At 44.7% G+C, this 21,113-nt stretch overlaps 5 protein-coding genes across 5 annotated transcripts; 1 reads left to right on the plus strand and 4 right to left on the minus strand.

Annotated features, from left to right (window-relative positions):
* The first annotated feature begins 1,742 nt into the window (after positions 1 to 1,742).
* Positions 1,743 to 4,556, plus strand: LOC112876811 (ninja-family protein 1-like). Its single transcript, XM_025940990.1, has 4 exons — positions 1,743 to 1,927; positions 2,058 to 2,506; positions 3,240 to 3,515; positions 3,748 to 4,556. Exons 1-4 carry the CDS (start codon positions 1,758 to 1,760, stop codon positions 4,170 to 4,172), a joined length of 1,320 nt encoding a protein of 439 aa, XP_025796775.1. The 5' UTR covers positions 1,743 to 1,757; the 3' UTR covers positions 4,173 to 4,556.
* A 299-nt stretch (positions 4,557 to 4,855) lies between these two features.
* On the minus strand, positions 4,856 to 8,320 carry LOC112876810 (replication protein A 70 kDa DNA-binding subunit B). The gene is made up of 12 exons (XM_025940989.1): positions 8,110 to 8,320; positions 7,799 to 7,942; positions 7,478 to 7,687; positions 7,203 to 7,380; positions 6,841 to 7,108; positions 6,624 to 6,726; positions 6,409 to 6,533; positions 6,220 to 6,298; positions 5,993 to 6,137; positions 5,729 to 5,889; positions 5,525 to 5,645; positions 4,856 to 5,413 (listed from the first exon to the last, which is right to left on the minus strand). Exons 1-12 carry the CDS (start codon positions 8,247 to 8,249, stop codon positions 5,219 to 5,221), a joined length of 1,869 nt encoding a protein of 622 aa, XP_025796774.1. The 5' UTR covers positions 8,250 to 8,320; the 3' UTR covers positions 4,856 to 5,218.
* A 399-nt stretch (positions 8,321 to 8,719) lies between these two features.
* Positions 8,720 to 18,182, minus strand: LOC112873383 (probable inactive purple acid phosphatase 1). The gene is made up of 17 exons (XM_025936349.1): positions 18,095 to 18,182; positions 17,842 to 17,959; positions 16,975 to 17,467; positions 14,548 to 14,953; positions 14,348 to 14,466; positions 13,359 to 13,667; positions 12,953 to 13,044; positions 12,779 to 12,845; positions 12,560 to 12,682; positions 11,940 to 12,032; positions 11,444 to 11,573; positions 11,132 to 11,213; positions 10,886 to 11,018; positions 10,234 to 10,439; positions 10,013 to 10,138; positions 9,258 to 9,567; positions 8,720 to 9,158 (listed from the first exon to the last, which is right to left on the minus strand). The coding sequence occupies exons 1-17, from the start codon at positions 18,180 to 18,182 to the stop codon at positions 8,853 to 8,855; spliced, it is 3,201 nt and encodes a 1,066-aa protein (XP_025792134.1). The 3' UTR covers positions 8,720 to 8,852.
* LOC112873800 (protein RIK-like) lies at positions 14,143 to 18,177 on the minus strand. The gene is made up of 5 exons (XM_025936857.1): positions 18,037 to 18,177; positions 17,842 to 17,959; positions 16,975 to 17,467; positions 14,548 to 14,953; positions 14,143 to 14,466 (listed from the first exon to the last, which is right to left on the minus strand). Exons 1-5 carry the CDS (start codon positions 18,107 to 18,109, stop codon positions 14,342 to 14,344), a joined length of 1,215 nt encoding a protein of 404 aa, XP_025792642.1. The 5' UTR covers positions 18,110 to 18,177; the 3' UTR covers positions 14,143 to 14,341.
* A 93-nt stretch (positions 18,183 to 18,275) lies between the features above and the next one.
* LOC112873801 (protein RIK-like) lies at positions 18,276 to 21,027 on the minus strand. The gene is made up of 7 exons (XM_025936859.1): positions 20,728 to 21,027; positions 20,342 to 20,582; positions 19,821 to 19,919; positions 19,679 to 19,713; positions 19,517 to 19,592; positions 18,588 to 18,710; positions 18,276 to 18,443 (listed from the first exon to the last, which is right to left on the minus strand). The coding sequence occupies exons 1-7, from the start codon at positions 20,793 to 20,795 to the stop codon at positions 18,315 to 18,317; spliced, it is 771 nt and encodes a 256-aa protein (XP_025792644.1). The 5' UTR covers positions 20,796 to 21,027; the 3' UTR covers positions 18,276 to 18,314.
* Positions 21,028 to 21,113: the final 86 nt, after the last annotated feature.

Consider the following 21,113-nt stretch of genomic DNA (forward strand, 5'->3'; position numbering starts at 1 on the left):
ACCTGCCCTTTTCGCTCCTAATCGTCGCCGATCTTCGCGTGCCTCGCCGAGCCGAGCTCGCGGCTCCGGAGCCGGCTCCGCGATGTTATTCTTTTCCTCATAAAATCTATGTAACGGCCTTATTTAACCACAAGAAAAAAACTGTAAGCAACGAACAGAAGAAGATAGGGTTTAACTGCCTAATTAACAGTACTAGCAAGTTTTGGATCGTCCCCGTCCTCATTTGGAACGCACGTGTAGAGAAATTTATTTATTCTTTAATATTCATTTAAAATTCTTGCGACGAGCATTAGAATTAAACAGAGAAATTTTGTAAAAATAAAGTTATAAAAATAAGATAAGATACTATATCAACAACAATAATATGATAAAGAAATTGCCACTATAGTATTATGGTTAAATTTAATTGCCAACGAAAATCACCGCATCAACTTGATGATTGGTAGAAATTTTACCAAATGGTAACTATAAACTTCAGTATTTTTTTCCATGTGTTTCACATAAGTGACTTCTCTTCGGCACATTAGTTATGACGTACAACATTAGTTACGACGTACAACGTAATAGCGGTGAACGTTCACGGCACCTGACGCAGGATACAGCGTAGTAGCGGTGAACGCCTGGCTAGGTGCCGCGAGATACGGTGCAATAGCAGCGAGTGCTCATGGTACTTCGCGCGGAATGCGGCGCAATAGTAGATAGACGGTCGCGGTACCTGGCACACTATGTGGCGTAATAGCGGCGAACGGACCTTAACACCTGGAGCATGATGCAGCGCATCAATGGACAAAAGGTTGTGGCGCGCGATACGATGCCATATGGCGTAACGCACGCGACACCTGTTGCGTGACGTGGCACACTAGCAGGTACACAGGCGTAACATTTAGATTGCGACGCGGTGCGCAGACGTCCACGCAAGGAGAAAAAACGGCACACTAGTTGCTCACGAGTTTTGCTTTTCCTTTTATGACATGGTGGCCTGCTCACGACGTTAGGTGCTAGTGACATACAGCGGTATGGTCCCATCACATAACCTTTCCTTTGCTATAAATTCTTCTTCCGCTAGCCTTCTTTCATCGGTCTCTCTTCCTCGTCTAGTCATGTTCTTAGTCCAAAACTACTTCTTACAACAGCTATAGCAGATCCGATATATTTACATGCCATGTCAATCCGGCAAAGTGGATAGACTCCTACTCTAGCCGTCTATATTTGTTGTTCGCTTCTTGTCTTCTTAGCTGGCGGCGGCACATCGTGATGGCCATCAACCCTATTTTCAAAGTATCCGTGAGTAATGAATTTCAAACCTTTAATCCTACTTCCTAATTCCTGATGTTACCGGGATGGTATAGGCGATAAAAGATCTCAAAAGAGCAGAAGATGATTAAGGAAAGAGAGAGAAAGGTATGAGATAGTGGTGAAATACTTGGGTAGATTATGGCTTTTCCGAAAAAGAAGAGGAAAAAATTTGCCATGAGACGGCAGTAGGAGGATTTCGTGATTCTGGGTACTTTTGGATTTGGATGTCGTTCAGCCAGTCAGCGTCCACCGGTCGCTCCGCCCATCCGCGACTCGGCTCCGCGCGTACACCCCACGGGCTCAGCTCCAGGCGAGGCTGGCGAGCCCAGCGCATCCCGCTCGGCTCCCGCCGCGGCTGGGCGGTGGCGCGCGCGCTCGCACCACGCGTCGGCCGCCGCATCGACACGCGTCACGCCGGAGGCAGCAGGCCTGCGCGTCTCCGCCATCCCCAGCGGAAGCGCATGCCTCAAAAGCGAAACCAAGCAGCCCAAAAACGAGCAGAAAGCTTTGCCTCCCCCCTCTCTCCCCCTCATCCTCTCTCCCCTTCCCCGCGAGAGGCGCTCAAGGCCGCGGCGAGGAGAAGCAGCAGCGCGTCACCTCACCAATGGCGGCCCCCTCCCTCCTCCTCCGCGTAAGTGGCCCCTCGTCCCGTCCCGTCTCGTCTGCTCCGGCCCGGCGCCTCTGCTTGGCGCCGGAAATTGTTGCTCCTGCGGCGTCGCTCAGCTCTTGCCTTATCTTGTCCCTGGCTCCGTCTCCTGCAGGCGCTTCTCGGATGCGGGCGCTTCCTGTGACAAGCTTGCGCGCGCGATGGAGGGCTATTCGAGGGACTTGCTGGGTGGGATCGGCAGGGGAGACGCGCCGCCACAGGAGCAGAGGCCGGGACCGGCGCAGGCGGAGACGGAGGAGGTCGAGCTGAGCCTTGGGCTGTCCCTCGGCGGGCGGTTCGGGGTCGATAGGAAGGGGGATAAGCTCGTACGGTCGTCGTCCGTGGCGGCCGTCATGACGGCGCCCGTGGAGGTGGCGGCGCCGCCCACGCTGGGGAGGACGAGCTCGGTGCCGGTCGAGGCGGGGGCGGGGAGGAAGCAGGGGCTGGACGGATGGGGTTCGTGCCGTGAGACCGGTGGTCTCGCCGTGGAGCCTGCGGCGAGCCTGCGGGCGAGCTTGAGCCCTTCATCTGGCTCGTCGGACGGCGAAGGGCATAGGTTCCAAGGTGCGTATGGCTTCTCTCCATAAGGGGTTTATACTGTCTTTAGTGTTTCGCCTAGGTCGTAATTTAGCTTTCAGATTCCATGCTTAGCAGTACTGATTGAGATTGCTTTGGTCGATAGTGGTAACTGTCAACTGTGAATCCTTGCTAAAACTGCATTAATTAGGCATTATAATTTTATTGCAGAGGAAGAAAACATGATAGATAGACCGAATCTTTCAAGAAATCGGTTTGTGATTTGCAGTATTCTTGCCTATTATAATTGTTGAGTGACGTATGCTGTGTGAAGTAGAAATGTAGAATACTTGTGCGTGGAGGGCTAGATTAAGTATTGAGCATTGGCAAGCTAATGATGTCTGGAGCTGCATTGTTAGCATTGGAGAAGTGTAGTACAGCTTGTTTCGCGCTTCTTGTACTGAACAACTTTACCATACCAGATTATGGGAGTTAAACTATTTACAACTGTTGGCTGTCACATTCTAGGACAGTGAACAGGGTGCTTTTGTCAAGCATATAGTTTGATAAATGGACGGTAAGCAAGTTAGTTTCAGGATATTGACTATGCTCTTGTAGATTATTAGGTCACATGACATGAACAAAGTAATATACTCTTACATAAATACTTTTGGTGAAAAATCAACTCATATAGCCATGTGTGCCTTTTCTACTACATATCCATACTATTTTTAAGCGATTCATGTGAGTTGGAGAAAATACTAACTACTGAATATTGCAGATACCCTCGTAAGGAGTACTTCACTCCCTGCCACAATTGATGATGCTGGCACTGAGGAGTGGAGGAAGCGAAAGGCAGCTCAGAGTCTGAAGAGGCTCGAGTTGAAAAAGAAGAGGGTTGAGAGGAGGAACTCTCTCACTTGCAACACCTCAAAAGAAGTAGGTGGGCAGATCCTAGAAGAGGTGAAGGTGCACACTGACAAATTGCATCAGGCTACAAGCACATCACACGACAGTTTGTCAGCCGTGCGAGGGAAGCCAAATTCAGCCTTCAAAGGTATTCTTTTGTTTGTTTGTTTGTTATACCATTTTGGTTTTCTCAATATCCATTTACCATGTTTACAAGAACATGAATCTTACCTGCCACCACCATATCAACCAAAATATACCATAAGCTTAAAAAATGAATGACCTGGATTGTGAGCTGTTTGTTTGTTTAGGATTAAAACACTTTCTATTCTAGTGTTATTAAAAGAAGCTCTATCTTATATTCGTAACTGATCTTCCAGGAACAACCACTGCCGAGGAGCACAGCCCGTCATCAGCTGGTCCACTCGCTGGTGAGGCTGCAAATTGCGCAACGGTAGCAAGCCCACCATCTTCATCTTCTTCGTTGACTGGCAGAACGACAGCCCTTGGCCCTAGGGGAAATCAACAAAGCACTTCAGGCACAGCTGCAGCAAGGGCAAGGAGCATGGGGGATGTGGAGAGAGCGATGATGCAGGAGATGCCGAGTGTGTTCACCAAGGGGCTCCCCAACGGCAACAGGGTGGAAGGGTTCCTGTACAAGTACAGGAAAGGCGAAGAAATCAGAATAGTTTGCATTTGCCATGGGAGCTTCCACACGCCTGCAGGGTTCGTGGAGCACGCTGGGGGCGGCAATGTGGCCAACCCGCTGCGGCACATTGTGGTCAGCCCTCTGGAGAACCTGTGAACCTTCGCAGGCAGACCCATGCAGGTGTTCTGTGTCGTCAGCCTTCAGCCTAGCATCAGAGTAGATGTCATCGACAGATTGTGTAGTACAGTGCTTATTATGCTGCTGAAATTGGGGGTAAATTGCTCCAAGTCCTGCCGACATCATGGTGGTAACATGACCCGTTGAAAATTTGTCTCGTCCTTCCTGAGCGTGGTTTAGTTCTGTAGTGGCAGCCTTCAGCCTAGAATCAGAGTAGATGTCATCAACAGATTGTTGTAGTACAGTGCTTATTATGCTGATGAAATTGGGGGCCATTTGCTCCCAGTCCTGCCGAAACCTTTGTGGTAACATGACCTGTTGATAGTTGTCTTGACCCTTTCTGAGCGTGGTTTAGTCCTGCAATTTCCTTTTTATGTAGGCATTCTAGGTGTGAAGTTATGACTAAATTCACTATAGCGAGTGTTGGCAGCCATGATTTCACGAAGCTCCCAATCACTTGCGATAACGTAGACCATTTTTTCTTTGTAACCTGAAGAAAACAGTATGAGAACCAAATGCATCTCAGGAGTGCAGAATATTTTGTTTGTTTATTACACTATCTAAAAAGAGTATGAATCCTCGATAAGGCGACAGTGGCAATTTTCAAAAACCTTATCAGGAAAGAGTTTGAAGGATGGTACAACAATAGATTGCAATTTGGATTGTACACATATGATTTGAGTAGGAAAAGGTTGCCTCTACATCTGGTTGCTGATAATAGATACAGAACTGGAGCAAATGAGCAGCAGCCAGCTCACATCAATTAGTCCTAATAATATTGGCTATTTGTTCAACTGCATTGCAGATAAAATGGAACTGGAACTGCAGTTAAACAAAGGCTTCATACTGAACTGTCTTAGCATCCTGTTGCTTGAAATCAAGCTAAACAAACACCTACATATCTTACAGAACTGCTAAAACCAATGTAACACCTACTTAACACAGGATAACATCTCAAAAGCCTCTGCCTTGGTACAGGAAGACATCAGGGAGGGTCAGTCCTCCAGAATTCACCAGAAAGTCTTCTAGCAAGCAGTAAGCTTCGCGATCTCCTCAAGCAGGTACTTGGATTCAGCTGCGTAGTCGACCGGCGCCTCAGTCCTCACGGTTATCCTCTGCCTCCTCTCGTTCATGTACTCGTGCTGCGCGACGCTGACACGGAACAGATGGGGAACCCAGGTGGCTTCCTTGAGTTTGAGAATGTAGCTGTCCTCGCCCTCCTGCAACAATTGCGAGCACACTATCAGGCACAGGTAAAATAAGGAAAGAGACGTTGCATTTTGGAAACTGAAGGCAAAGTTGACAAGACGTTTTGCCAAGCTGGAATTTACCTCTCTTCTGATCCGATCAAGCTCATCGGCGCTGCAGCCAATGATCTTCTCTGCATGCTCGTTGAAGACAGAAACCCATGCCTCACCAGTGGGATCAGAGACCTTGATGACCATGATATATCTGAAAGAGGCAGGGAGATATTCAGATTTAGCACCCAATAGATAATACTAGCAGGTATGGACGTTTTCTGGTCATGATTTTACCTCAATGAGCACTGAGCATCATTCTTATTGCATCCTTCACACCAGTATCCACCTTCAACAGCTTCAGTCACCTTCTTGTTGCAGGTCTTGCAAGCACGGTACCACATGTTCTGATCAGGCTTAATGTGGCTTATGATGGCATTCAAACTGAAGAAAACAGGCTGCAAAACAAAAACAAGTCAAATTGGGCCAGCTGCCAAAATGCAATTTACACATTCAAGATGGGAATAGTTTCATGTCTTGATAAAATGTTCAAGATTGTACCTTTTCCTGGCCCATATTAGGATCACTGGTGATGTGAGACAGAAAAACTCTATCGGAATACATGGATCTCAAGCCACCAGCCCGTGCTGCACCCATGTCTGCACCAATCGGTGCCATTGAAGTACCCTTGCCTTCAGAGTCATACCTAGTTGACAAAATATGACAAGAGTTTCAGCATACTGAATGAAACCTGATAAATCTTGTAGTGTTCAGGAGATACAATTTACCATAATTTAAGGTTCTGTGCCTCTGGAAGGTCTGGATTAACCAGAAGAGTACTTTTGCCTACAGTTGAAAGAGACACACCTGGAAAACAAATTCCAATAACACAACTTAATATACACACTTTGCAAACCAACTTATCATCATTAAGTGCAGATTGAGTTCATAGATTGAAGAGAGATTTGATGATATACCTTGGAAGTCAGATACTCTTAGGCTCTTTATCGCAATGATGGGCGAACTGTCAACCATGTCCAAGAGCTCTTGGCCAGTGGTAGTAGCAAGATCGTTCCAGAGTGAAACACTCACAGTTTTGCCCCTGCAACGAAATTAAAGATAAACCATACGCAATGCCAACAAATGATTGTGTTATGAGCTATCAACAAGTAAAGAATCAAGTGATGCTTACGAGTCATCTGCAACAACAATGTCACGCTTTGGTATTGTCTCATTGTCAAACTTTCTCCTAACACTCAGTGTGGGTGATACGCTCTGAACAACACCAACAACATCTGAAATAACATATAGAGATTATACATGATAGTCAGACAATACAGTGTGTTTCGTTTCAAGACACTACAGAGTGAAAAAGTAAACCCAACCGAATTTCGATAATTTTGACTTACCTATAAGTTCCCTGCCATTGACATATGATCCTAGCTGATCAATCTTGACAAAATTGAATTGCACCTGTGGAATGAAAGTTTCCCCCTCTGCTTCCTCAACAACAGCATTCTCATTCAGTGTCATCTCATAGTCATTCTGGACCGTCTTGAACTGCTTGTTGGCAATCCTAAGTGATCCCTTGGAGACGTAGTAGACCTTCCCCAGCTCAAACATTGAATAGAACTTCTTTGCAGCCTCATTGAACATGGTGGCCTGGATCTGGGTGCCCTGTACACACATAAATTCACATCAGCTTATGAACCCTCGACCACAAAGTAGTGCAGTCTGCCCTGAAAATGTGAGCATTTGCCGGAGTACTTACATCCTCATCAGTGAGCTCTACATTGAAGACACAGCCTTCTCCACGGGCATTCTTGTAAGTTCTGAGGTTGCCCTTGTTCGTAACTCGCACCTTGATGACCCAGTTACCCTGGTAAGGGTTCAGGGAGATCAAAGGATGGACCCTCCTCGTCATGGCCAGGCGCGCTGCTGGAGCAGCACTGCACGCACAGAAGGATAATAATGAACTGTAAATCTAAATTCGGGACGGGCTTAATTAGAACATCAGAAACAAAGCGGCCGCAACTGCATACTCACTTGCCACGCTGCTCGTTCACGATCTGGGACGCGGATTTCACCTCCTGCTTCGGCTTCAACACAACCGGGGGAGCATTTGGGGGCTTGGACTCCACGCCTTCGTCCTTGGGCTTGAGGACAATCGTAGGCTCCTCTTCTTTCTTGGCCTCGCTCTTGATCTCGGCGTCGAGCGCTTGGGACGCAACCTCGCATTTGGTGATAATCAAGGCCCTGCAGTACACATGGCACAGATATTTAGGAACCGAAGGAAGCGCCGAATAAGGGAACAATTCCCAAGATTAGGCCACTCGAGGCGAAGAAGGAAGGATGCTGGGGATTTACTTCTCGTTGTTGGGGACGGAATTGCAGGTGTAGTCGAGGATGCGGATTAGGCCGAGGTTCTGGAGGTTGCCGGACCGAACCTCTGCCGCGAATTTGGCGGGGAGCATCGCCTTGATCTTGCCCTTCCCGTCGCTCGCAATGAAACTGCAAAGGCAACACCAGATCCAAATCCAAGCGGAGGCTCGTCAGACCCGCCGACCAAATCCAGAGGAACCGCGCTAGTAACAGTACAGATCCGCCGTCCTACGGAGCAAAAACTAGCGGGAGAACAGATCCATCAGAACGAGGTAGCAGAGGAGCTGAGAACTCACCTGAACCGGCTGGTCCCGCCGAGAGGCTTGAGGTCGACGACCTGGACGACGAGCTCCGGGGCCCCGGCGGCGTCGCTCGGCGACGGGTTCGCCAGGATGTGGGACACGGCGCCCGGCGTGACGGACTTGGCGGCGTCCATGCCTCCTCTCGCCTGTGCAATCGTCTAACGAAAGGAAGGTAGGTTTCGCGCGGACCGGTGGGCGAGCGCTGAGCGGCGGCGGAAATGCGTCGGAGCTGCCCAGGCGGATGCGCGCGCTTATAAGGTGGATTTTGGGGAGAAATGGCGGGAGGCGGGCGGCGCTCGGTGGGTTTTGCGCGTTTGGGCGTTTGCCGCCGCGGGTTCGCGGCTGGTTTCGTTTTCGCACTGGTTTTGCGCTCGCGCGGGAGAAATTCGAGAGGTTTTGGCGCCGGGGGCGGAAGCGGAGGCGGGCAAGGGAGTGAAGAGTAGGCGGGTGGGCCGGCTGGGGGTACGCTTCCTTTCACATTTCAGTGTACTGGGCCGGAATTGCGAGGCTTATTTGGGCCTGGTCGTGAGCTGTTGCTAAGGGGAGCGAGCAATCTTATTTGGGCCTCTGCGAGCTGGCTTCAAAGAAAAGGGGGCAGAATATCTTTTTCAACAATCTCAAAAAAAATATCTTTTTCAAAAAACGAAATGACAGATTAGTCCTCAGGTCTTCAATTGACAGTGTATTCTATCAAAATTCAAAGGGCGAACAGCAAATCAAATCGACATGAATGAACTCTAAGACGCCAAGGTGGCGCTGGGGCAGTTGTCGACGCCGCAGGCCAGGACGTCGCGGTAGTCGCGGGAGACGGTGAAGCGGTCGTGCACGCTGCCGTCCCGGCTCTTCTTGTACTCGAACAGCAGCGTCGTGTGGTTGAACGCCGTCAGCTTCGCGAAGCCGAAGTCGCGGTCCCGCGCGTGGCTCCACCGCGCCCGGGCGGCCGTGTAGTCGGCGAGGCTCGCGCCGCCGCCCCCGACCACGACGTGCGTCGTCGCCGTGAAGGCGCCGGTGTAGCGGTCCGACCCCTTGGCCACGCACACGTTCTGCGTTTCACACACCGGAAGAGAGAGGATCTTCAGCAAAACGAGCATTATTGACCATAGCTAGTGGCACGGGACAGAAAGGAGATGTGAGGAGCACACCTCATACACTGGACAGGTTCGTTCGTAGCCGTGGACGTGGCCGTACATGGCAATGTCGACCTTGTACTTCTGCCAGAGTGATTGGAGGCTCTCCCGTCCCATGGGCTCCTCGGTTGTTCCTTCGTCGGCGTAGAAGGTGGCGGACGAGTAGCCAAGGACGCGGTGCGCGAGGAAGATGAGCCATGGCTGTTTCTGCCGATCAACAGACGACAGGCAGTGCTCGATGAACTTGTACTGCTCTGTGCCTGGCCTCCAGTCCAACTCGGTGTTGGCTACGCAGAAACGGAACATCCCATAATCCATCAAGTACCTACAAGAATGAAGTGGTGTTTGATGTGAGCTTCAGCTTCTTGGAGCCAAATATAGAAAATACTGCAACTTTTCATAGGGAAAAAAAATCAGACGGACGATGATGCGGCGGCTACATGCCATGAACTAATGGCTTCAATAATGCATTTGACAATTGCTCCTTCTATTCTAATACAAGCTCAGAAGTTTGCCTGCCAGTCAGATTAAGAAAAAACACATTTGACAATTTCTGACACTGAAGAAGCTGCTTGTTGTCGGCTACCAGAATATGAAACATGGTTATTGAAGCCCATTTATTCTATATTCCGGACGTTTCATGTTCAGAAATTATCCAATAGCCTGTTTGTTATATGTTCCGATATGGACACTCTTCTGTTTGTCTTTTAATGTATTTGACCAATTTTCATTTTTCGTTTTGACCGAATTTAGAGAAGAAAATGTCATACCAGAACTGCTCACGGTTTTTTGCTGGCACATAGAACATATTCTGAGCTGGTACTCCACATTCGCCACCGGAGTCCAGGTTCCCATAGAATGACCCTGATCCAGGCCAATCTCTTTCGTGGTTACCACTGCAACCACCAATTAATAGCATTAGAAACATAGAAAGAACTGTCTCATTTCGTTATCATTTGTTTCTGTTGTCAAGTTGGAATACTGGACCAACCTCCCGACCATGTAAGGCACAGTAGAAGCAATGGGTTCAACCTGTGCGGTGAATTGATCCCACTGTGACAGATAGCCATTGGCATATGTGATGTCCCCAATATGGAAAACCATGTCAATATTCTTCAAGTCTTTTATTAGCTGGTTCGTTGTGTTAAGTGAACCAGGCTCGAAGTCATTGAACTCATTTGAACCATCAACCTCGGCCTGATCAAAGAGTTTAAGTGTCAATTTTAGTGTCAAGCATGAAAAAGAAACCTCATCTACTTTTTTCAAGGAAATAATACTTCCTCCTGTACTAAGCAAACAAAATCAAACATGGTAGCAGGCCACTAAGTCTCCTTGTTTGTTAGTTTGATTTGAGATGATAACACTTATAATTAAGCTAACGTTTTTTAATATTAACTGAATACATGAAAGAGATATTAGAGAAAAAGGACTGATATTTCCAACACCAACAAAATTAGCAATGAAGATACCACAACTCGGTGGCTAAATTTCCAGCGAATAAGAAAGCACATAAAGGCAGATGCTGAAGGTCAAGAGCTGCTAAATTGGCCTTCTGCCAGTAGCTTCATAGCTGTGCGGTGACATATACTGATATACAATAAAAAAAAGAAAAGCATCTTGCAGATTTGACATGGAAGTCTCACCTTTCCCATATCCCCAAAAATCACAACACGTTGCAAAGAGTCTTCCCCAGGATAAGGAGGTGCTTTGAAGCTATACTGATGTCCCCAAACAATAGAACCATCAAATAGCTGATGCCCAATTTGGTATGAATACCTGAAATTCAAACTCATATGTCAAATCTATTGCCCCTTGCATTATTAGCACAATGAAATTTTAACAATAGGAACAAAACGAAGATGCAGAAAGGTTATGGGAAATTTAATTACATGAAATTAGGCCATAAGTCCCTGAGAAAACTTGTGTGTATGAAACCAGGATCACGCCAACCAACTGTCCTTGCAGGAGGACCTGACATAAAAACAAAGACAAATAGTGATGTTAATGCTTTTATTGGGTTTCATGGAAAGTGGAAACATCAGTCACACTTTTCTTTGGAACACTGAAACACTAAATGCAAATGCACAACATAGGAACTGTTGAACGTTATAATCTTATCCAAAAATATATCCCTATATTTCAGATAAAAAATGAGGATATGACCTTTTGTTTTTGCAGGACATGGTATGAAAATTACTAACCACACATGGTGTTGCGACTAAAAGTAAGGGTGCCTGCAGGAGAAAGGATTTGGATTTGCCCTTGCATGCCCCATCTGACAAATGGTGTAGCCTCATTGGTAGAATAGCCACTTGTCCATGTCACTGTCATCTAGAGTCACTAAGAAACAGTCAAAATCTTGATATCAGGTTTAATTTCATTCATGGAAGAAGTTGTGTACACTTTTCCTTGAAAACATTTACAACTAAGGAGAGATTATAAAGGCAAAACTTAAAAATACTCATGTAAATGAGAACTATCTCAAATATAACAAGCTCTTGTTTATGCTACTTAAGTTACTTCAGATTTGAGAATTATGATTTGATCAAAAGAGAATTTCTCTTACAGCTATGGAAAAAATGCGCAAGAGAAATAAGAAAAATCTGTCATCTATGTGCATTTAATATTTTAGCTTCTGTGGGTCATATATAATGTCCATTTGATGTCCAACAAAAAACATATGAAAATGATACTCACTTCATTCCAGGATTTTCCTTGTGCTAGGCGTGGGTACACAGGAGCCTTTGGGTTGATGAAAGTAACACTCTTTGAGTGCGCAATGAGCTTCGGCTGTAGTATTACATGAAAAATGCACATAGTTATCTGTCGTGGTACACAAAGGAAACTGAGACTGGTAAAAAGTGGCAGCATAACTAGTGATCTAAATGATAAAACACAATCTGAACTGTGAAGCAAGAAGGTTCTCTTTTGTTTTGAAGAGATGACAAGGTGTCATTGCTAAAAATCTAAGTCAGGGACCATGTTTAGTGGTGTGTGATATTTAAAACTATATAATTGGAATAAGTGCATAGCAAAAGCTATGTACTTAGAAAAGCCAAAACGACTTATAATTTGGAACAGAAGGAGTACTATTTATTTACAAAAGCACCTCAGCAAAGGTGGTGTCCAGCAATGAAAATGCATATCTCGTATTTGACTTAGTTAATAACTGTGTTCGAGGTGGGCTACAATTGTCTGTCAGAATAATAAAGTAGAAATTGATAGGATCTAGTTATGCTCATAATGAAAAGGTCTAAGTTTTGACACACTAAAGTTCAATAGATTGACTAACAAAAAGAAGATCATTTTGTACATACATTCAAGAGGCCTCCAGAGAACAATGCAAATGAGAAATCCTCTCTCTGATTTATCAGCTGCAGCCTCAAGGATCCCTTTCCAGTGTGTTCATAGTTATGACTTGTGTAGTTTGCAAATTGGAACTGCCAAAACATGAGGTCTCCTTCAGCGTATGTTTAGATAAGGGTTTTAAGTCACCTAAAGTTCACATAGAGAAGGCTCACAGGAAACAAACCGACCTTAATAGGAGCTGTGCATAAAAGAGGGGCCTCCACCCATTGGTTCTCTGATGGACAAATGGAATCGCTGACAAATCCAAGGAAACAGAATACAAAAGTTTCAGACCAGCTTTCATTTCAGCGAGAGGAAGTGCATTAGTCTACTAAAGCAAAGATATGTGGATCATTTTATACTTGAAATTAGCAGGAGAGAAGACTCCAATCCAGTCATCCTTCGAAGGTTTTGGGTTGCTGTATGTGACGGTCACCCATTCTCTGTCCTTCCACTGCAAGAAATAAGGCAGCCATAATCTGATTGCAGCTGAGCAAACCATCAGAGAGGGCCAATATGATACCTCCTCTGCAAATCTTGGTTTAATTTGGACATTGGAGTAATTGAGACGTATATTGCTAATGAATTGCAAAATTTCAGCCTGGGTTGCGACAGAAATCTCAACCTACGGTGAACGCCTATTCGGATGAGCTTGGAGGTTGGAGGCTTGGAGCACCTCAAGCTTAATAGCCATGAACTCGTCACGGCGGCGGCGGAACGATGCGCACTCAAACGACGATAGAGAAGCAATTGTTCCAGAAGGCTCACCTCCAGGCCGAGAAGGGCCGGCGACGCGTCGACGAAGGCGCCCGGCTGGGGCTCGACGGTGGCGCGGTGGATGGCGATCCTCGACAGCGGCTGCTCGCCGCCTCCTGCCGCGGCGGCGCCGGCGGCAATAAGGGCGACCAGCGCATACACCGACACCGCGGCCGCCGTTCTGGGTAGCGATTGCATCATGCTCGCTTGCTCCAAGCAGAACTCCTCTCGCTTTACCGTATACCATTGTGGAATAAAGGGAGGCAATAGATTATGCAAGTTGCAATTGCAATTGTAGACAATCAAGGAGTGACGTATAAGCTAAAACAGCAAAAGGTTCTGGACAAAAGGATACTCAGCTTTTCTTGGAATCATAAAAAGATTTCTTGGAATTTCAAAAGAAAACAATCAATTTTAGCTAGAGATTAGTAGAACGAAAATCCTATTCAAAACTATTTTTTTTATGTCCAATTTTGTGTTTCAGATGGGAATCCTCAGCTAAGCCATGGAATATCCACTGCAGGTGCAGTATTTGGATCCGATCAAGACCATCTGCTGATTAGCTGATTACAAATTTACAATATGTTCCGATTAATACAAATAGACCTGATCTGGACTTCACTTCCTTTCTTAATAACATGAAGCTCAGAAGCAGTTATCCTGCCATTGTCCGTAAAAAAAGGCTATAGGCGTAGGCTGACATCGCATAATATCAGATCCGAAATGACATGAGCTGGAACGGTTACTGTAACGCCCAAATTAATTTGGAATGAGTTCATCAAGCTACTATCACATCTAATCTTAAACAGCAAATCATCATTTCTAAAAACAGCCCAAGGTTCATTTTGACAAAGTTTGGATTGAATACAAGATACAAAGAAATATCTTGGCCTGTTAGCATTGCTACTGAACAAGAACAACGCCTCTTTGAGCAGGGAACATCCATATCTGCCATTTGATTTCACACTAGACTACAGTCTGCTACAGACACACTTTTAAACCGCCCAAGATGGTTTCTGCTCTGAACAAGGAGTTGGATTGCCCTTAGGTATGCTGTCTGTGAGATCAATATCGCCGTCGTCATCTTCGTCTCCATAATCCATAAGTTTCAGCAAGGTGTCTAGAAATGAACACCAAAGATAGTGTGCAAATTAGCAAAGTTAAATCATACTATGTGAACTATTGTAGTGTGCAATATTACCAGATACAGGTGCGCATTTTGGCTTTTCCTCCTTAGGCTCCTTTGGTAGTAGTTGAGATGGCGAGACTGATCTTGTATCCCTTGGAGGTGCCATCAGCTCCTTTGAAACGAAAGTCTTGCTCTCATTTCTTGACAATATCTCATTTGAAGGAAATTTGGGTGGCGGTGGAGGCATGCTCCTGGGTGGTGGAGGTGGCATATTTTTGGATGGAGGCAGCATGCTCTTTGGGGGTGGCGGTGGCATATTATTGGATAGAGAGAAATGCGATGGCATATCCGCTTGGTCAGGTAGAAGCATTCCATTTGGTCCCGGCTGAACTTTCTTTGGAGGTGCAATTGATGAACCGCTAATGTCACCTAAACTATCTAAACCTGTCTTAACAAATTTGGGCCCCTGTTGTGAGTTCTGGAAAGATGAAAGAAAACAAAGAACACTCATCCATCAAATTCCTGTGCATTAGAGTTTGTAATGTCTAATGGCATGCATAAGAACAAAAATGAGCAACAATTTTGCATAAACAGCAGAAATATGAGCATATTTTGTATGGAAGCACAATAATAGTTATTCTGACTCTTAGAAGGTTCATTACGTAATGCTGTGATTTTGAAAGACAAATGGATATGCTGTAGATATAATTTTCATCTTGGGAAAGTTTGTATAATCTAGAATATAGCAAAAACATATACAAGTTTATGATAACGCAAGAAATGTACAGCATATTATGTTTCATATGAAAGGACTTTTTGCATGTTTATATTGCTTGGAAATTCCACCGAGTGAGGAAATTTTGCAAATGCAAAACTTTCTTCAAATAGAGGAAAGAAAAATATATTGCAAAACCTACTAACAAGACTATATTAACTGACAAACCACCAACCAATTTCAAAACTTAAGGCACGAAACCAATGTTAATCAACATTAGTGATATATGTAAGTGAAAAGAACAGATCAAATTGCAAGGTTAATTTCCTATTTTCTGTAAAAAAAAAGTAACAAGATATTCAAAGAAGTCTGCATCGTGTGAATTAAACTCCTTCGCTAGTGCAAACGCCTTGTCACAAAGCCTGTGAAAAAACCACGACCCACGTATATATCTATGACCACCTGTGAGCTTCAGACAAGGTCAGAGAAAATACCTGGAATGAAATGAAATGTCAGAAGCAGATAAAAGAATACAATAAAAAAATAACATGCCAATCTGGCAATCAACTATTGTTTCTAATACAACAACAACAACAACAACAACTTAGCCTTTTGTCCCAAGCAAGTTGGGGTAGGCTAAAGATGAAACCCACAGAAAACAAGAATAAGAAACACAAAAAGGGCACAAGCCAAAGGAAGAGTTAGGGGTTAAACAAAAAGTAACAAAGATCACGGTTCAGGTACGTTAATTGCTAATCTCCAAGCGCTCCTATCCATAGCTAAATCCTTAGCGATATTCCACTCCTTAAGGTCTCTCTTAACCGTCTCGTCCCAAGTTAGTCTAGGTTTGCCTCTACCTCTCTTTACATTATCGCTCTGCTTTAAAACTCCACTACGCACCGGCGCCTCGGGAGGCCTCCGTTGTACATGTCCAAACCATCTCAACCGATCTTAACACTGCCGTTGCCGGTCCCAAGCCCGCGATGAGAAAATGTGGAGGGTTGTGTTAGGTTTGGCGAACCAGCGTAAAAATCAGCCACTCTAATGGAAATGAAACCCATAAGAACTATTGTTTCTAATAGTATTGTGAAATTTGGATGTGTATTCTCCATTAAGAAAACTGCAAGAACTTCAGGAGAAAGCAAAGTTCACATATTTTAATTTACAAAGCTCTAAACACGAACCAAATAGTAAGATAATTATATTCTTTCAAGTGCAAAACATATCATCATGAATTGCATGGGGAACATTTGCTGTGTTGCATCAGAACTCCCAGATTATCAAAAGTGCTTCCCTTGGCGTTATGCGGAAAAAACATATTTTGCAGACAATATTTTTTAAATCACATTTGTAAATAGATGTCGCAATGGCATAGAAAGTTTTTCTTAAAGTTGACAGGGCAACAATGTACATCGAAGTTATAAACAAAAGCAAATATATCAGGGATTCCCAACTTCAAAATTGCCTTGGAATTTGTGTGGATAAGCATTAATGGACTCATCAAAGATGGCACAATCCAAACTGAGAGATAACAAAGAAAGATGAGAAGGGAGGATGCCATCAAATCAGGATTGGCATCCACTGAACACCATAGGGAAGGAAGGTACGGTCATGGAATTTAGAACAATGAATTGCATGGGAGGTAATACTGAGAAAGGAGGTGGTAGAGGGGACAGGGACAGCAGGAAAAGGTACGAAGGAAGAGCTTAGAAAGTACTGTAGCAGCTCCTGTAGTTACGAATTAAGTCAAAATACCAGTAAAATCAATATACAAGTAACTTTACCTGAGTTTCTGTTATTGGAGCCTTGGAAACTGGTAGTTCCTGGAATTTCCTTCTGGAACGTTTATCCATCTCCACATCCAAGCTTGAGTTCGCCTTTATCACCGTGCTTGTTAATGTGGACGTTACTGGAACTACCTGAGTTGTCGACGATGAGGCATGTTTGAGTGTGAATGCCACCTGCTGTAATGGAGTTGCTTGGGGATAAATGTCTCCATAGCCACTGTAAAATGTCCCACCATTTACTGGTGGAACAGGATAGGTCATGTTATTGGGTGGTAGAACCCCAGAATATGTTGGAGACCCAGATTGTAGCGTCACTGCAGGAGCAACAATGGGAGCAATAACTCCAGTAGATGCAAAGGAATGTGAAGCTCCTGCTAACACATTAGGCCCTAAAGTAGAATGGACATCCGATCTTGCTCCTGAGGTATCGACACCAGTTAACAACTGCTGAGGAGGTGGAACAGCACCATATACTTTTGAAGAAGAAATTCTGTCACACAAAAAAGGTATAGTAAAATGAGAATAGCAAGATTTTTATTGTAGGATCCCATACCTAAAATAAGAATCTCTACATGCTTCGTTGTTGGGGAGGAAAAAAATACATAAGAGCATGAAAACCATGGGCTGGGTCTTTTTGAACATTAGACCTTAATAGTCAGTAAACTTGATAGTTGATACGATCATTCTTTTTAAGAAAATAAGTATTCAAAGGACAAAGCTGATAACATCAAGATATGAAAAGCAATGTATTTACTAAACCAAGAAGGCGTGCACAAGAATGCAAAGGTTGTATTTTCAAATAAAATGGAAGACGTGAAAGCAAACGAACTCATCATTTAATTCGACATTGGCAAATATCCATACCTGGAAGCACCAAACTCTGCTGCTATTGTATTCAGGAGGTTCTCTGCCAAAACTTTTGCAGCTTCTAGGCTCTTTAAATGCATACTTGTGAGGTATAGGTGTAGAGGTTGTTGTGAAGCTGCATTAGATGTTATAAAATAAAATGGAAACTCCTAAATCAGAATTTTGCAAAAGCTAGCAAAATAAATCACCAACCTTCACCGAGACAACTGCTAAGATTCTCTGAATCTTTTCCTCTTAGGACAACGGTGACCCCTGTTTCTTTCATGATGTGATTTATGTACTGATCCTACAATACAAAAAAGCACAAGCACCAACAGCACAAAAGCAGTTTCTCCCATCCAAGTTGGGATGCCCGAGAAAGCTTTACGATTAGATCTTTCAAAAGAATGAAAGGTTCCTCAAAAAAATTAACGAAAGAAAACAATACATGATTGACGAAACAAAAGTGAGAGATGCTAATAACAACATAATCAAATCAAACCAGCATCACATTTAGTTCTACAGAAACATACATTTGGCCCACGAATTCTAGCTGCGATGTTCAATGATGGATCTGCATCAAAACCCAAAAATATCGAGGCACTAAAAGGATGAACAGCCTGTGAAAGAGGAATAGAGATGAAGTTAACTTTCTTGAGCAGAATTTCTTATGTGGTATTACAGCAAACACACCGCACCAATCACCATTTCGCTCCCAAAAAAATTTCTACATTTCCTCATGATGTGGAGGTATAAAGGATTACCTGTCCACTGCTAGAAGAGAAAGGGGCAGATGCAGATTCTGAGATTGTGCCTTGTTTCAATATTTCTTCAATCATTGAAGCCGCACGGTCAACTGCCTTGATGCGCCCAGCTGTATCTTTCAACTATTGAGTGTGCAAAAGCAGTGTATTATTATTTTACTACTATTATAAGGAATGTTTATACTGGATCAAATACAGAATAGCAAAATATAAAAAAATGATTTCAAAAAAATATAAAAGAATAAATACAGGCTGATGGATGATACAAGCATTGAAAACACTAGGAATATTGCACAATTAAATTGCATTACGCCCAACAAGCAGAAAGATTGAATCCCACTTCCCGCATGATTAGGTTAACAAAACTAGTGGATGTCCTACTAATCAGCATTGACACAATCACTGTTTTACGATAGTTACACGTGAAAATCCACTTTCCTTTTAAGCTTCCCTGTTAACTAGAAAACTTTAGTCATGGGTTGAAATCTTTAAGACCTTTGAAGGTAGTTTTAGAGAATGATCCTAAGGTTCATAATTCACAGTTTCACACCCTTATAAGCAGTCGAAGGTTAAAGAATCAATAGTCAAGCCAGACTGACAGTTCCATTACTTTAACATAGTGACCAAGCTAGTAATCCGTATCTGATGTAGTGTTACAATCAAAAGAAGAACAAGAAAATTGGCATCACCGTCATAGCGAAAAAATGAAGAGGGAAAAACAGAAACAGATGGCAAACTCAATGACGAATTCCAGCAAAAGTTAATGCATGCATATAGCCCATCGAAATGATCAATTTATACAATTAAAACTGATTAAATAAATCTTACAGTACAGAAACTTCAGATAAATTGCTAAATAAAGTACTAGAGTTATTATAGGTACAACAAAATGAAGGGAAATGGAATTCGATAGAAAGAAGAATAATTACCTGAGATCCAGCAGAGATATGTAGATAGAGTGGCTTCTCACCATCAGGCTGTCCATTTGGAGGGTGATACTTTCCTCTGACCAGGTCAAAACAAGAAAAACAAGCAGTGTCTCATGAATGGACCATCAAAACCAAGTGTGCGTGTCAAACATACTTATATACCTGGTAATGATGACAGTGCTTGTGCATCTCTGAATCTGTTAAGTATCAAGAAAATCGTAAGTACCTTCTTTCACAGTAACGTATGCGAATACAATGTTTTAGAAGAAACAAGTGAACTAGACTTGTCTGGTTAAAGATTTACCTCATCTTGTGTTTGCCGTTTTGTAAGCTTATACCGCACAGATGGATCGGCGTCATTTATAACAATTTCCCGCGCTATGACCTCATCTGGTACTTTTGCCTAATAGGGGAAAAAAAGGCATATAAGTAGTGACATAGATGCACTCAGATAACCCTAGATTATGGCCCCGTTTGGCATAGCTTCAGCTTCTCTTAAAACAGCTCCTGAAGCAACTTCTCTGGTGAAGCTGAAGCTGTTTTCAAAATCGTTTGGCGAAACATGAGCCTGCGAGAGAAGCTGGGCAAAGCTACGATTTCCAGCTTCTCCTCTCCAGTGTAAGCCGGAAACAACTTCACCGGATGCTTCATGGATGAAGCTGCTGGGAAAATAGCCCTTTGGCACAGCTTCATGTGAAGCTCTTTTTAAGCTCTTCAAGAAGCTGTGCCAAAGGAGCTCTATATTTTCCACGTAGCACCTCTCGGGCTAAAAGAAAAGGAGTGGGTATCCTATACTAAAGAGAAACTATGCCATAAGGCATGTACCTGGCTCAATTTCTGAAGTGCAGCAGAAGCATTCTGGAGCACCGATGGAGCAATACGCGGCGGCAGCGAATAAGGTACGGGGACTCCTCCCGGCAATGTAGCAGCTCCATACGCGGTGACGCCGGGCAGCGCAACGCCAGGAAGAGCGCCGATATTAATCAAGGGCATCCCCGACACGGCAGCAGCCGTCACCGCCGCGGAGACCAAGTCATCCGCGGGCTGATCCCACTTCCGCTTCTTCCTACAGAACAAGCGCACATGTTTCAGCGGCTCCGCATCCCCAACCCCTATCTCATCCGCGAGGGCGGCGCGCAGAGTAGCAGTTTTCACAATCTACGGTGAAACCGTGACGGGTCGGAGAGCGAGGGAGGGAGGGAGCTGGGTACCTTTCAGGCCTTTGCCTGCCCGCGGCGTCGGGCTCGTCGGTGACCTTGTGGGCCCGGTCCTCCGTCATTGGCGCTCGCCGGGGGTGGATTCGCGGGTGAATCGAGGGAAGGAGCGGGCACGAGGCGGCGGTGAGGGTTGGATGGGACCGACGAGGGGCTAGATCCGCGCCCAGCCCGCGGTGGCGGCGGCTTGGAAGTTGGAAGTTAGAACGGATGGACTCGTTTACCCGTGTTTGCCCCTTGGGCCTTGCCCGTGCTAGCCGGATTGCAGCACTTTGCTAGGCGTATCCCGGCGTATGGTTCTTCCCTTTCAAGAGAGATACAGGAACACGATGAGAGATACCAGGAACGAGTGATCGCAAAACAGGCCCTAGGTGTAAATTTTT

The sequence above is a fragment of the Panicum hallii genome, chromosome 9 (genome assembly GCF_002211085.1).
Source record: "Panicum hallii strain FIL2 chromosome 9, PHallii_v3.1, whole genome shotgun sequence".
NCBI lineage: Eukaryota > Viridiplantae > Streptophyta > Magnoliopsida > Poales > Poaceae > Panicum > Panicum hallii.

Bases quoted from the DNA above. Each gene is read 5' to 3' on its own strand.
- LOC112876811 (XM_025940990.1), top strand. From the start codon at position 1,758: ATGCCTCAAAAGCGAAACCAAGCAGCCCAAAAACGAGCAGAAAGCTTT. The intron at 2,507-3,239 runs GTGCGTATGGCT...TGAATATTGCAG, and splicing joins CGAAGGGCATAGGTTCCAAG to ATACCCTCGTAAGGAGTACT. The intron at 3,516-3,747 runs GTATTCTTTTGT...CTGATCTTCCAG, and splicing joins GCCAAATTCAGCCTTCAAAG to GAACAACCACTGCCGAGGAG.
- LOC112876810 (XM_025940989.1), bottom strand. From the start codon at position 8,249: ATGGACGCCGCCAAGTCCGTCACGCCGGGCGCCGTGTCCCACATCCTG. The intron at 7,943-8,109 runs GTGAGTTCTCAG...TTGCCTTTGCAG, and splicing joins GGCGGGACCAGCCGGTTCAG to TTTCATTGCGAGCGACGGGA. The intron at 5,890-5,992 runs GTACAATCTTGA...TTTGTTTTGCAG, and splicing joins CTAATATGGGCCAGGAAAAG to CCTGTTTTCTTCAGTTTGAA.
- LOC112873800 (XM_025936857.1), bottom strand. From the start codon at position 18,109: ATGAAAGAAACAGGGGTCACCGTTGTCCTAAGAGGAAAAGATTCAGAG. The intron at 17,468-17,841 runs GTATGGATATTT...TTTGTGTGACAG, and splicing joins GCAGAGTTTGGTGCTTCCAG to AATTTCTTCTTCAAAAGTAT. The intron at 14,467-14,547 runs GTAATATTGCAC...GTTCATTTCTAG, and splicing joins AAAATGCGCACCTGTATCTG to ACACCTTGCTGAAACTTATG.
- LOC112873383 (XM_025936349.1), bottom strand. From the start codon at position 18,182: ATGGGAGAAACTGCTTTTGTGCTGTTGGTGCTTGTGCTTTTTTGTATT. The intron at 12,846-12,952 runs GTATAAAATGAT...TGGATTTGTCAG, and splicing joins TTCTCTCCTGCTAATTTCAA to CGATTCCATTTGTCCATCAG. The intron at 10,139-10,233 runs GTTGGTCCAGTA...TGGTGGTTGCAG, and splicing joins GTGCCTTACATGGTCGGGAG to TGGTAACCACGAAAGAGATT.
- LOC112873801 (XM_025936859.1), bottom strand. From the start codon at position 20,795: ATGACGGAGGACCGGGCCCACAAGGTCACCGACGAGCCCGACGCCGCG. The intron at 18,711-19,516 runs GTAATTATTCTT...CACACTCAATAG, and splicing joins ATATCTCTGCTGGATCTCAG to TTGAAAGATACAGCTGGGCG. The intron at 18,444-18,587 runs GTAATCCTTTAT...CCTCTTTCACAG, and splicing joins TCTCTTCTAGCAGTGGACAG to GCTGTTCATCCTTTTAGTGC.